At 34.7% G+C, this 15727-nt stretch overlaps 1 protein-coding gene across 1 annotated transcript in view; it reads left to right on the top strand.

Annotated features, from left to right (window-relative positions):
• The window catches only part of LOC143255125 (fasciclin-1-like), an 82210-nt gene that overhangs the window by 51523 nt on the left and 14960 nt on the right, over positions 1–15727 (top strand). The window contains exons 2-7 of the mRNA XM_076510313.1: positions 4322–4469; positions 5951–6060; positions 8442–8623; positions 10197–10329; positions 11861–12011; positions 12573–12756. Coding sequence (XP_076366428.1) covers positions 4322–4469; positions 5951–6060; positions 8442–8623; positions 10197–10329; positions 11861–12011; positions 12573–12756 — 908 coding nt within the window. The remainder of the gene's footprint in view (positions 1–4321; positions 4470–5950; positions 6061–8441; positions 8624–10196; positions 10330–11860; positions 12012–12572; positions 12757–15727) is intronic.

The raw sequence follows: 15727 nt of genomic DNA, 5'->3' as shown, positions 1-15727 counted from the left end.
TATGTTTTAAAATTACGTAACAGTAAAACGTCATCTTTGCTGGAAACAGTTGAGTTTTATTTTCACAATAAACGTTTTGCTCTCTGTATAAGAGGAGCTCTCGTTTTACGAAATTACTACTTGAAAATCACATGGCCTGCACCATTGTGCAAATTAATTAAAACAAATAGTCATTTTGCAATATTTTCAGCATGGCGGCCAGTGTAGGCTCGCTGGACCCACTGATTTCCTTTAATAGTCATTTTTCACACAGACGTCATTAGCTGTGTTTTGCAATACGGCCGATCTATTTTTGGGATATATGACGAAATTTTGAGGAATATTACGTCATTCGAAATTGCGTTAGAAGGGCAAGGAGACCAGTCAAAAACAACTTCTTACCAACTCAATGAAGAAAAAACGGTATCAATGGGGTCTGAAATACAAGAACTGGACACAAGAACAATGGAGGAAGGTGTTATTCAGTGATGAGACTCATTTCTTCATACAGGGTCAAAGAAGTCTGTATGTTTGCAGATCTCCAGGTGAGAATCTTCGAGAATCTCACATCAATCAGTTCGTAAAACATCCCTTGAAGATGTTTTGGGGCTTTTCAGCTACTATGACGTCGGAGGCTTACATATCGTAGAAGGTATGATGCGAGGACCACAGTACATCGAAATTTTGCAGAGAAGAGTCGTTTCAGAATTGAAAAAGAGATTTCTAGATGGATCTGGCATTTTTCAGCAAGATCTGGCTCCGTGCCACACATCGAAACTTGTGAAGAATGTTATACTACAACGCGAATAAAGGTGGTGGACTGGCTTGGAAACTCTCCGGACTTAAATCCTATTGAAAATCTTTGGGCGATTTATAAAGAAAGACTACGGGAAAAAGACTGTACTACGAAAGATAAGCTAATTGAGGCCATAATTGAGGTGTGGTACCGCGATCCAAAAATTAGTGAAGATTACAGTCAACTCGTGGACTCGATGCCAAAGCGGATTAATGACCGGACAGCTAGCCAAAAATAAACTTGTTTTGATATTTAAATAACTGTTGCTGATTTGCTGTTTGTACACAAAAAAAACACACCGTGCTGTTGATTTTAGATGCGTTGTCAGAGACTTTCACTGATGACTGCAGCTCATTCTGATGAAAACGTATTATAATTATTCATGAATTATATAACACAGTGAAAACAAACATTTATAAGCACCTGGAATTTAGAAAAAATATTCACATTAAGTGCGTGACATTTGACCATCTGGTTATGATAGGATATCATATATTACACGACTTTTAACGACGTGGTTCCACGATAACTTGGGAGACAGCTGTTGTTGTTTTAGCTCAAAGTTGCACAATGGGTCATCTGTGTTCTGTTCACAGTATGGAATCGGACCCTGGACAATGGTGTTGTAAGTGCGTCAGTTTACATCGCTGGCTTATAGGGAATCTTGTAAGATCGTAGGGTTTATGTATATTGGATGACTTCTATGCAATAATATCTTGTAAAATAGCAGGAATGGTGTTCTGTATTGGGTGACTTTGATACAATAATATCTTGTAAAATAGCAGGAATGGTGTTCTGTATTGGATGACTTTGGTACAATAATATCTTCTAAAATAGCAGGAATGGTATTCTGTTTTGGATGAATTCGGTACAATAATATCTTCTAAAATAGCAGGAATGGTATTCTGTTTTGGATGAATTCGGTACAATAATATCTTGTAAAATAGCAGGAATAGTGTTCTGTATTGGATGAATTCGGTACAATAATATCTTGTAAAATAGCAGGAATAGTGTTCTGTATTGGATGACTTTGGTACAATAATATCTTGTAAAATAGCTGGAATGGTGTCTTTATTGGATGACTTTTGTACCAGAACATCTTGAAATACGGCAGAAATGGTGTTCTGTATTGGATGACTTTTGTACCAGAATATCTTGAAAAATAGCAGGAATGGTGTTCTGTATTTGATGACTTCTATACTATAAAATCTTGTAGAATGACAGGAATGGTGTTCTGTATTTGACTTTTGTACAATAAAATCTTGTGAAACGACTGGAATGGTGTTCTGTATTGGATGATTTTTGCACAATAAAATTTAGTAAGGTGGCAGAGCTGGTGTATATTGCAAGACATTTCAGAATCTGATACAAGAAGACGTTATAAAACAGCTACTGTGTGGTATATGGACGACGTGACTTTTGACAAGTTGACTATATGAGAATTCCTTGTAAGATGACAGGAATGATACATAAACCTCATGAGAAAGTGTATGAGCAGTAAATCAGGGAAGGGAAAAACAAACTTTGCGTATATGTTGTCTATTTGTGATAGTGACGTTAATGAGGTCACTCTTTCCTAACCAATGACAAACAAACTTTTTCCAAACGGTACATTGGGTTAACCAGTTTACTTTATTGTCTTTTCCATAATTACCATAAATCTTTTAGTCCTTGACATAATATGTGTCAGATGAATATGTACGTTACTGTAATGTCTAAGTAACGTTTGAAATGTATGTGCTTTCTTGTAATGATAATTTCTGAAACAATGTTGTGCCAAGTTCACACTACCATCGTGTTATGAAATACATGTTTTAAACAGTTACATGGCATGCTATAACAACTACTGCTTTATAAAATAGATATAAGAAACAATGATGTAACACGCCGATATAACCATTGTGTTATAAATGCATACTTGAACTACTTACATAGCATGCCCACAAAACTGTTATGTTATGAAATAAATGTTTAAAACAATAATGTAGCATGTTCCCACAACCATTGCGTTATGAAATACATGTCTGATACAATGATGCAAGAAGAAACGGTTGAAGTAAATAAATAAGTTAAAGAATGAAAACTTAATATTTTTTTTTTGCTTTCAGAGTAACACACTAAACAATACACACAGTGTTACAGTGAAACGTAACCTAACCTGCACAGAATGTGAACCTATGGGCTCGTCACTCAAGTCACATAAAAGAAAAAGTGTTTTGATGCGATTGATGATGTTACAAGTGTTACGATTAAATTATATTATTCGGCCAAACAATGGTGTTTTAAGAGTTTAAAATGCGAGGCATGACAATGTGCATCATTTATGGTCACCAGAGTTCTTTCCAGAGTTTTTTTCTACAGTGTGCTAATGTTGCCAGGTGCTACGCTGAAGTGCGTATTAAGTTATCACTTGAAACGCATTTTTTATTTTGGAACACGAAAGGTCAAATATGAAGTTTGGGAAACAAAAAAATTCACAAATTAATTGAGAATGCAAGAGTATTCTAATATATCATCCTTACGTTTACAGTAAATAAGTAGATCATCAAGTGCTTTTTATTTGAAAGTTTGTCTGGTTGATTTATCTATTACCAGTTTTACATGTTGATCACATGAAAAGTTCGAGCTACATTTTAAACGTTAAAAAATTGGCGAAGAATCACAAATCAATAGATTTAAGAGTCAAGGTAAAAGGTCCGTCATGGCCAAGTGGTTAAGGCACTTGACTCGTAATCCGAGGGTTGCGGGTTCGAATCCCCTTTCAGCCGTGGGGTCGTTATAATGTACGGTCAGTCTCACTATTCGTTTACAAAAGAGTAGCCTAAGAGTTGGGTATTGATGACTAGCTGCCTTACACTGCTACATTAGGGACAGCTAGTGTAGATAGCCCTCGTGTAGCTTTGCGCGAAATTTAAAGCAAACCAAACAATCAAGATAAAAATCACAGAGACTTATAGGAGATGAAGAAACAACACATCTGAAATCTATTTTTACACAACTCAGATTTTGAAAACGAAATGGACAAATTAAATGGAATATATACACAAAAATTATTTACAGTTCACGTGACTTTTACCACAAATTTTAAAAGGTTCTTGAGACTGATGAGCAGATGTTCAATAAGAAAGAAATAATATTTGTAGGCTCATTCATTTTTCTTACGCTCAAAGTGGAGTTTCAAATTCAACTGAACTTTAAACCTTGAACAAAATAAATAAGATCGTTTCACAATGAGCTATCTGTGCTGTGCCCATCACGGGTATCGAAACCCGTTTCTTAGCGATATAAGCCTTCAGACTTACCAAAAATAGATGGGGCATTAGAAATGAAATTGATAAAAAACAAAACATAAATACAGTAGCCTTTGGAAACAGTAGTAAGAAATTGAAAGGCGTATGTTGAATACGTCTAGAGTTTACGGTCATAAGAGTGACATTTTGTTGTTGACTCATGCACGTTTTAAGTTCGTATAATAATTAAAAAAAAAAAGAAACTTTTTTTTTTTTCTCCTCCGACAAAACTCTAACGTTCTTTCCTGTTTTACAGTTTCTGAGCTTTGTAAGAAAAGACGAAGTTATCCGAGTGTTACTTAGGAAGAGAAAAGTTACAGTTTTCGCACCAACAAACGACGTATTCGAAAAATCACGAGACTTTACCAACGAAGAGCAGCGAAGACTGGCCACCTTTTACGTAGGTAAGAAATGACGTGGACCGTTTCCTGAGGAGAGGGGAAGAAATCTCAAACGTTTTGTGAAATCTGTACTTCATAATTGAAACTTTAATTATATTCGCCCTTCTTATTCAAATAGTATAATTATTCTTTTTATTCCCTCACATATTACACGAGGAATTTTGTTCGACTCCTTCTATTTATTCCTTTTGTTACAGCGAAATTAAATTGTGGGCTCCTCCCTATTGGACCTGCTTGTTTGTTTTTAATTAGCTCGACGTTCTTTTGTGTTTTCTGCGAAAAAACAATAATAGAAAAATGTCATTCTATACAATGTAAAGAACATAACATCTCTTCAAATGCCTTAAGCGACCCCGTTTTATGAGGCTTAATGAAACATTCCAGAAACTAGTGAAATTTTCAAACCAAAAAAACAAAAAAGGCAAAAATTGTGGAACAAATCTCGTGGACGTTTATATATTTTTTCTTTTACTCTTTGAATGGTAATTTGAAAGCTTGCACAAGGAGCTGTACCAGCTGCTGGGATCAAATCCCGAATTTTAGCCTCATAAGCACTCATTTTTAATGCTGAGTCAGTGGTAAACCAAATAAATGTATTTCTGATTCTACGTGTAAAGATACTGGAAGAAACACAAAATAACACCATTCAAGTTTATTCTAAATTCTATTGATTTGAATGCAACAATTATAACTTAACTACAACTTACTCTGTAAGTTCGTTGTTTAGAATGTTGTTCATCAGGATAGGAGTCTGTGAATACTCTAATAACGTAATAAGTCTTGTATAAAGTTTGTTACATAATATACGGTGTGTGTCTTTCTACGTGGTTATAGCTGGTACTGAAAAACAAGTTTGGCGTTTAGAACATTTTGCTATTCTAACTGTAATTGTCTAATACGTGCCATAATTGTATTGTTCCAGCTCTTTAATTGTCTAACACGTGCTATAATTGTATTGTTCCAGCTCTTTAATTGTCTAACACGTGCTATAATTGTATTGTTCCAGCTCTGTAATTGTCTAATACGTGCCATAATTGTATTGTTCCAGCTCTGTAATTGTCTACGTGCCATACGTATTGTCTAATACGTGCCATCTGTAATTGTATTGTTCCAGCTCTGTAATTGTCTAACACGTGCTATAATTGTATTGTTCCAGCTCTTTAATTGTCTAATACGTGCCATAATTGTATTGTTCCAGCTCTGTAATTGTCTAACACGTGCTATAATTGTATTGTTCCAGCTCTTTAATTGTCTAATACGTGCCATAATTGTATTGTTCCAGCTCTGTAATTGTCTAATACGTGCCATAATTGTATTGTTCCAGCTCTGTAATTGTCTAATACGTGCCATAATTGTATTGTTCCAGCTCTCTAATTGTCTAATACGTGCCATAATTGCATTGTTTCAGCTCTGTAATGGTCTAATATATGTCATAATTGTGTTATTCTAACCCTGCAATATATTTCTTTTTCTACAAATTTCAGTTAATTTTGTTGTCACCAAAAGCATATTTCCTGACGTCGTAAACCCGTACAGCCAAGTGAACGCCCCCCTCTACCTAACGACTAAAGATAGCATCGACAAAGACGAGAAAGTAAGTTTCATGACAATGTTTATAACTTTAGGCTTAAACTTCTAGATCTTTGGTATAAGATAAAAGTTTATAAATGCGATGCAGTTGTTCGAGAGTTATACAGAAACATTCTATTCGGCTACTGTTATCACTATAGTTCACTTTACTCAGTCTGATATTAGCACTCGCTTTCATATAGAACTAACTCTTACTTTACGATGGACACATCTATTGTTATCTAGGGTTAGCATACACGTGTGTATGTAGATACCTTTAAAAGAAGAAACGGACAACATCCCAGGTTATTTATTACAAACACGAAAGTGTTATAAAACAAAAACACTGAATGATTTCTCTCTCCTCCAAATACAAACAAACTTTTGACTTTAATTGCTGGTCAAGTTTCTTTCTTGGAGCTTCTATTTAAAAGAAAAACGATATTTCTTTTGTTTGTGGCGAGAGTTGTTCCTGACTAGTTTATTACTTCTAGACCTGATGAATTATTCATACCGTAATAGAGAGAAATAATGAATTATTCATGCTTTGATAAACGGAAATAAGAAAGTATCCATAGTTTGATGAACAGAAATAAGGAATTATCTATACTTTGATAGAAAGAACCAAAGAATTATTTATACTTTGATGGACGGAAATAAACAATTATTCATATTGTAAGATGAACGCGTAAGAAATCTGTGTTTTGATAGATGGAAATTAAGAATTATTCATGCTCTAATAGAAACAAATAATGAATTATTCATGCTCTAATATATTAGGTTGTCCGGAAATAAATGTCGTTTTTGAACTGCGTAGTTTGTGAAAGTATAAATCAGTGTTGTAAAACATGCTTTAATCAAAGTAAGCACCATTTGCTTCAACACACTTTTGCCAACGTGTAACGATGCTGTTTATTGCCCTGCTGTAGAAATCAGAGTTTCTATGGTTAATGAACTCCCTGAAAGTTTATTCTACAGCTACCTGCTTTTGAAAGCTATTATTATTCAAATGTTGTCAAAGTGCTGAAAAAATGAAAATCTGTAGGGGAAAGGTCTGGGGAATAATGTGAATGAGGCAGAACTTCGATTCCCAGTTCGTTCAATTTTTGAAGCGTCATCTTTGACAGATTCTCATAATGCCGATTTTATTGATCTTCAGTCAGGTCATGCGGAACCTACTTATCCAACTTGTTCGTCTTTCCAATCATACTCAGGTGGTTTGTAATTCTTGTTTTTTTTGTGCCTTGCTTTCTACAAACTCACTGTTGTGCGAGGGTCTGTCTCAACTGCTTCTCTTAATGTGTTTTCATCTAAGGATGGTTTCCTTCCATAACCTTCGTGGTCTTCAAGACTTTCATCTCCATGTCGAAGCCTTTGGAACCAACGCTAAACTGTATGTTTAGTAACAGATCCATAGCCGAATGCCTGGTTGATGTTCCATGTAGTTTCAGAAGCTTTTAATCCAAGTTTGAGGTCGTAGAGCAGTGGTTCTCAACCTTTTTTATGCTCCGCACCCCTAAAAAATGTTAATATGTTCTCGCACCCCTCACAGTAATTATTTATTTAAGAATAAAGGTGAAGGTGGTCCAAACAAATTTTTATAATTAGTTTTTAATGATATATAAACAAAAACGAAACATTTGGAAAAGAAAAAATATTACAACAAATTAAAAGTTGCATAAACCCTACATGGTCTACAAAAAATAAATTTTCATCCATGCATGAAATTAAATTTCTTTGAATTTGAAGATTTCGGTCTGCGTCGGTGACGGTAGAAACGATAGTTTATCGTAACAAGGTAAATAGCTACGTCTGTAACAAGAAAAATAATAAAAATCGAACGTAACTTTTGAATATATAGGACAGTACCCTTAACATAAACAAAAAAAACTGAAATGTTATCTCGCACCCTCTGGAACGCTATCTCGCAACCCCAAGTGGTGCGAGCACCCCTGGTTGGGAACCACTGTCGCAGAGGAAAATCAGACGAAAGTCTTTCCTGTCCATACTGCCTTGGGGTTTGCAAAACTTACTCTGATTAGAGTTGAAACAGTAGACAATTAAGACACCTTGTAAGCAACAAATATTGGATTAAACCAATCAACTAACGATAAGTTACTCAATATTCAACGTCTAAATGTCATCGTGAGAATTCTGACATTTATTTTTGAACAACCTAATAAATAAATAAATAAGGAATTATTCATGCTTTGATAAACGGAAATAGGGAATTATCCACACTTCGATAGACATAAAAAGAAGTGATTCATAATTCGATATGCAGAAATAAGTAATTATTCAGTATACAGAGACAAACAATATTCGTAATTTATTAGACACAAACCAAGACAGACAGTGATCCTAAGAAACTGTATGTTTTTAATATACTTTCACATTGTATTTTAGGAATACTTTGTTAATAACGCCAAGATAACAGAAGAACGGCATTACAGCGTTAACGATGGAAAACAGGTGTTGTATATTATCGACGAAGTCTTGGAACCATACAGCTCCAACACCCACTTGCCACCTAATGCCTGGGAGTTCCTCATACAGCCAACTACCTATAATCTCACAGAAAATCTAGGGTAAGTATATATGGCTGTGGACAGAAAGAAATATGTTCACAGACGATGTTCGAACTCCTTTTATTTATTGTTCTATAAAATCGAAAGAACTAGAAAATAAAACTGAAATTACAGATAAAATTCTGGATGAATCGATAACGAACGATGAAACGTTCGGTTGCGATTCTTTATCTGAAGATAATATTACGTAAACTGAGCAACTCCAACACAATTGTTATCTGCGAATCACATTATATAAACTGTGTGTGAACCAAGCAAATACATTTTGTTTTTCAAGCCTCGATTTACTGAAAAACACACGAGGTAAAGTTTGTTTGTTTTGAAATTCGCGCAAAGCTACTCGTGGGCTATCTGTGTTAGCCGTCCTTAATTTAGCAGTGTAAGACTAGATGGAAGGCAGCTAGTCATCACCATCCACCGCCAACTCTTGGGCTACTCTTTTACCAACGAATAGTGGGATTGACCGTCACTTTATAACGCCTCCACGGCTGAAAGGGCGAGCATGTTTGATGCGACCGGGATTCGAACCCGCAACCCTCGGATTACGAGTCGAACGCCTTAACACGCTTGGCCATGCCGGGCCCACGAGGTAAAGTTGGTATTAAAACACATTATAAGCACCTATGGAGAAGACGTCTTTAACAGCAAATTAAGTCTTTTTAAAATATTTTCGTACTAAAAGATCTTGAAAGAGCATTTCAGTGTCGTTGCTGTTTTTGTTTACTCGTTTTAGTGCAAAACTGCACAACGTGTTACCTGCATTCTGTCTACTGCGGAGTATCAAACCCTGGATTTTAATGTTGTAAGTCTCTAAATGTAATCGCTGACCTATCGACAGACGTCTATATAGTAAACACTGAGGCGACAATGTTTAATATGCTATCTCACTTTCGATTCTCCGTTGCATCTCTTTCAAGTGGCACGATATATGTAATACATTTGTTGTGTTAATCATAGAACATCTCATGTAATCCGTCTGTTGTTGAAATATCTTACATTTTCTAAGCTGGTATAATACGCTATACAAAAATTTGCCTCAAAAGCGAAATATTTAAATTAATATTTATTTAAATACGCAAGCTTGCTTGGAGTTCAAAACTAGTTTCTTTGTCAGTGCTACCCAGAGTCACAGAGGTACGTCTACGGACATAGAGCGCTAGAAACAGTTTCGACATCCATGGTAGGCAGAGCATAGATAGCCCATTGTGTAGTTTTGTGCTTAATTCGAAACAAGAAACTAAACAGTCTTTCTCAGGTGGTCTACCTTTAATGCACTTCTCTTTAAATAAACCATGTAGTTATTTTACAAGACATTCTGGAATAAAACTATGACTTAATAGTGAAAATAGCCAGTACATCAGTTCACATAATTATTAAACTACGGCTGATTATTGCAGTTGATTTTTCTTAATAAGTTGATTTGTAAGAAATGAGTTGTGTTGTTTTCATGAATGGGGAAATGTTCGTTCCAAATGTGTATTTATCAAACTGGACTTTTATACTAAAGCAGTTTTCTGTAGGAGTTTCAGTAATACGTAGTTTTTCTGAATTGTGGCAATATTTTAATTTCCAGAGCCTTCGCATCGCGTGTTCGATCTGAAGATGTAACTGATTTGTTCACCGACGTTGGAAACCACACTTACTTCCTTCCGGTAGGAGAAGGAAACGACCAGAACCTGAACAGACTACGTGACATAGACAGCAAAGTAAGAATTTTGTGTGTGTATGTGCAAGAAACAAAAAGGGAAGTTTAGATATCATTCGAGTGATGTTCTGTAATAGCCGAATATATATATATATATATATATATATCAATAATTATAATACCTCTTGTATTTTACAAATTAGCTATTAAACTCTATTCCGATAGTTTCAAACGACCCAGAGATATAATTTATTTAATGTGTTATTAATATTGATGTCAATCATTTAAGGATAATTGTGTCGCATGAAAACTTCACTAACAACATTATTTTGTTAAAGTGATTTAAACGAAAATAAACAGAGAAAATAATAATAAGTGATTCTTTTCTTCTTATTGCCTGGTGGTTAAGACACTCGACTCCTTATCCGACGGTCGCGGGTTCGAACCCTATCGCACCAAACATCCTCGCCCCTTTTAGCCATCAGGACGTTATAAAGTAACGGTCAATCTCGCTATTCGTTGATAAAAGAGTAGCCTAAGAGTTGGCGGTGGATGGTGATGACTAGCTGCCTTCCCTGTAGTCTTACACTGCTAAATTAGAGACGGCTAGCTCTCGTATAGCTTTGTACGAAATTCAAAACAAACCAAACCTAATTTTTCCCGTGAAATATGTCCCCCTCTGGTACAGCGATATGCCTTCGGACTTACAACGCTAAAATCAGGGGTTCATTTCCCCTCGGTAGACTCAGTAGATAGCCCGATGTGGCTTTGCTATAAGAGAACACGCACACATACATATTGTTGAATACCTTACGTAAAATTAGTTTGAACCTTACAATCGCTAATATGGCTTAGTTCTACCAGTTTATCGTTGTAGAGCAGTTCTGATAGTTATAGATAACATATGCAATAACAAATTAAATTCGACTTTTTTGAAGTGCAAAAAGGATAATAAAGAAGTTATTTTAGATTTTCATAAATATAAGTAGTATTAGCATATAATAGACTAAAGAAACTAACAAATTTATTCGTTTGTTTTGAAGTGTACGGATTTTCAACGCAAAAAGCAAGCGTTCGATTCCCCTCGGTAGACTCAGTAGAAAGCCCGATGTAACTTTACTATAAGAAAACACACATACACATTGTTATCAACTGTTTTAACATTTCACTGGCAATTTATTGACTGTGCATGAAAAATCCTTTCAAATTTTTTCATGATTTTACATGTCTTCGTTACTGTCTAAAAACTAGAAATATTTTGACGCGTTAGATAGTTGGTTATAAAAGGAAGGGCTTCAGTGAATGTCGTATCTTAATACGTGCTGGTTTTCTTTTTGTTGATTTGGGATCTGATATTCAATGAAACCAAAAACCAATATTCAATAGTTGACGCTTTGCTGTTGCTCTAACAAAACAGGAAGATAGTTATCGTCGAATCGAATTTCAATATCTAATATGTTAGTTTAAATCACTTCTCTCTTCTCTTCAGGTTGTTTATTATTGTACATTATCGTTTAGTCCATTAGAAGAAGAAAAAACGCAAATTCTCACATGACGTTCTAATTAAACTTCGTGTTTCGTTTATATTCTAGGTAATCAAGGGTCACATCATCCCAAAAAAGGTACTTTTCACCCGAACCATGGGGTCAGAACCTTACCGAACGTATGCTTATGATCCAGTAGAGCTAAGAGTTGAACTGTCATTGGTTAATCAGACTGATAACCTGGGCAAAGGAAACGTGTGTAAGTTGAGTGAATGTGATTAGACTAAAAGTGAAAACGCGGCTTCATTTGTAAGATATATTTTCTGTGCTGGCGCTATCGCTATTTATAAAGTAAATTTGTTAAAGTCGGAAACATGTAGGCTGTTGAAACTAGGGATCGATTACAAGTTTGGATTTATGTATGGATCTTAGCCTGTAAATCGATGGATTTTGAAAGTAGGACTAAACATTTAACTTAGAAACGTTTTTACACGTGTATGACACGTTTGTTAAGAGAATGTTGAAATTATTTACTTGATAGTGACCTCGAAAAATTAACTGTTTGAAGATTCCTTCAGGTTGAATAGATAATGCAGTATAAATCATTAAACAAATGTTAAATCTATATTTATATTGTTTGAATAGCAGTGTAAAAGGAGGGGATATACAAAGTCGAGCAGTTTTTATCTTGAAACTGATTATTAATATGATTTCCCCAAAACAGAAATAACATCGCTTTACTGTAAAACAATGAGGTTATAATATTTAATATCCTGTAAAACTCATGATATTTGTTTGTTTTTTTTACTCTCAATGGCAGTGTACGCCCAAAGCAATACTCTCCAGAGCGACCATCGACATCGCAAAGGAGTGGTCCTGTCCAAAATCGTACGACCTAACATTCCGGTCAAAAATGGTGTCGTGCATCTTATAGAAGCTCCTCTGATGATTATTAACATCACCATATGGGACTTTATTCAAAGAGAGAAAGATGGGAGGTTATCGTAAGTAATGTAAAGTAACTTCAGTATGTAAGCAGTGAGGGAGATATTTGTGATACTCATGCAGAAGCACAAAGAACTAATTGTAGTTGTTACGTTTCTTTCTACCAGGGTTAAAAATGTCTTCATCATCCGTGGCTAATTTTAATCGTACGCAATCGGAACTGTGTTTGATCATTGACCTCTGTATTTAATACTTCCATAAATTTTGCAAATGTCAACACAATCCATGAAATGAAACAAACCCGATAATTTCTGTACCGTCACGGCCAACGTTTTCAGACCAACTGTAACTAAATTGTAAATAATGATTCGTGTAGATTCAAGGGTTCTTCCTTTAAGGGAGATGGCGCTGAACTCATACTGAAAACACCGGGTTGTTTCACAGTATGATAACCAGTAAAACTTCGTGCCTACTAAGCAGCTGCTCAAGCCAGTCGAATTGTTTGTACAAATGTTTATTAAGAAGCAAAAAAAAAAACTTATTACAATAATATTTTACGTCTGCATTTCAGCTTTCTCAAGCAAATATATTTTTTATAATGCCTGTAATAATCTCACAAAGGTTGTGTATGCATGTTCGAAACGAAAAACGTTATTTCAGAAATTATATCTTAACCATTGTAACGATCTGATGAAATATCCATTTGGAAAAGCGGAATACATTTCCATCCTGAAACAATGCATGCCCAGGTGATTAAGGCATTCGACAGACAATCTGAGGGTCGTGGGTTCGAAACCTTATCACACCAAACATGCTTGCTCTTTCAGCTGTGGGGGTGTTATAATGTGATGATCAATCCCACTATTTGTTGGTAAAAGAGTAGCTCAAGAGTTGGCGGTGGGTGGTGATGACTAGTTGCCTTCTATCTAGTTTTAAACTGCTAATTTAGGGACGGCTACGTTCCGAATGACCATAAAAGGATGGCTATGTACTAAAGTCACGAACCGAAATTACAAATTTTAACTACAGCCAAGTTTCGATAAGTAATCCTTTATTTTAAAACGCAGCAGTTTGAGATAAGAAAATGTCATACAAAAGTGAACACAGTATCTTTATCAAAGATTTCACAAATGTTTATTGTTAAAGAGTTTTTTAAACATCTCGGTGTTAATAATCATATATGATGATGATACTACTACACGAAAGGATAACAATGATAAAAATTCATGTAGTGAATCTTTGCTTCAATGTTCGAAAACGTAACTAAATTAATTCATAAAATAGGGAGTATGTATATATTTCATTCAGTCACCTCTTTTAGCTGTAATGTATTTACTGACAAACGTCTGAAGCGGTTGTAATTTTTAAGTATACAATAGGCCGTAGGATAATTATTGGTGTTGAACTTTTCTCGTTTTCAATTACGAATGCAGCTATACGTTCTAAAGGCTGATTTTATACAAATAGATTTTCCCTGGTAATGGGTCAACTACGAGTTTACGGACTTGCAACATCATAATACGAGGATTAAATTGCCAGCGATGGGCAAGATCCAAGAAAGCTAATTGTTGTGCATTGCACCAAAAACAAATACAACTATTTTACTGCCATCTGTTGATGTTAACTGTAATTAATTGTTGTATTCAATGGTTCCAAATTAACCTGGCGAAATGTTGTATATTCGATGACAGACAAGTTTTAATAAATATATGTCTAATAAATATCGTTTTGTAAGTAATGTAATAAAACAATTACTTGATTGTATCATTAATTAATGAAATGCTACTGTTGTTTTAATGCATTAAATAAATGTTCAGTAACGATTTTTTTGGTCTATGGTCTGAAAGTATATTATATGGTTTGTTAAACTGTAAATCAGCGGTTAAAATTTATTCCCTATTACATTTTTATTGAAAATGTTACCACTTTAAAATTAAACAATCAATTTAAACAAGGTTGTTTTAAGAAAATAATTTATTTGTCGTCTAAAATATACCTGTTTATTCTAATACAATAATAAACAAAGCATCAAACATAGAAAAGTATGAATAACATTCTATATAGCGGAACATGTTATCTATATGATAAGAACAATGGTCTCTCTTCTTCAGGTGGTTCGGTATGGCTACATGGCTAGAGCGCTCTACTCGTAACCTGAGAGTTGAGAGTTCGAATCTTCGTCACACCAAATATTCTCGCCCTTCCAACCGTGGGGGCATTATAATGTGACGGTTAATTCCACTATTTGGTGGTAAGAGTAACCCCAGAGTTGGCAGTTGGTGGTGATGATTAGTTTCCTTTCCTCTAGTTTTACACTGCTAAATTAGGGATGGTTAGCGCAGAGAGCCCTCTTGAATAAGTAAACAATGTTTAACAACCAATAAAAGTACTTTAAAACATTATTCGGTAATTAGAGAGTGCAGATAGCCCTCGTGTAACTTTTTGCGAAACTAAAAAAAACAAACAAACAGTAATTAAGTACAATAACAAGTACTTAATGCAAAGGCGAAGGAACCGGATTTGCTGTAATAGCCCCAGTGTCTTCATATTTTACTCATATATTAACTTCAAGTTATATTATTACTAGAGTATAGACCGTTAAAGAGAGTTTATCCTAATTTCATACATGGTAGCTAACTGAAATAAACGAATTTTGTGTAATCAAACTTGACAAACAAAGAGGCAGTAAATTCATTTATGGACCTATCAAAATTAAGATCATTTATGAAATGAATTTGTGGCGTGTTCAGATTAATTATTGGTAAAAAATCACTTAGATAACAACTTCCAATACACAAAAAGTCAATGTGTTTTGGTAACACTAGGTTCCAATAATGGCTTTTATGTCATGTTGTTTATTAACAAAACTATAACCTAATATGTTTTTAGTCTATGCACTGAAAGTATAAAATGAAATGTATAGACCACAAAAATGAAAAAAAAATGTTAGTTTCTTAATTTGGAGTCTTGATTCATTAAAGAGGTTTGTTAATATTAAAAACGTTGGTCGCGTAACAGAAAATAACTTAA

Source organism: Tachypleus tridentatus, chromosome 7 (genome assembly GCF_004210375.1).
Source record: "Tachypleus tridentatus isolate NWPU-2018 chromosome 7, ASM421037v1, whole genome shotgun sequence".
In the NCBI taxonomy this organism is placed as follows: Eukaryota; Metazoa; Arthropoda; class Merostomata; order Xiphosura; family Limulidae; genus Tachypleus; species Tachypleus tridentatus.
This window is presented reverse-complemented; position numbering and strand designations above follow the sequence as displayed.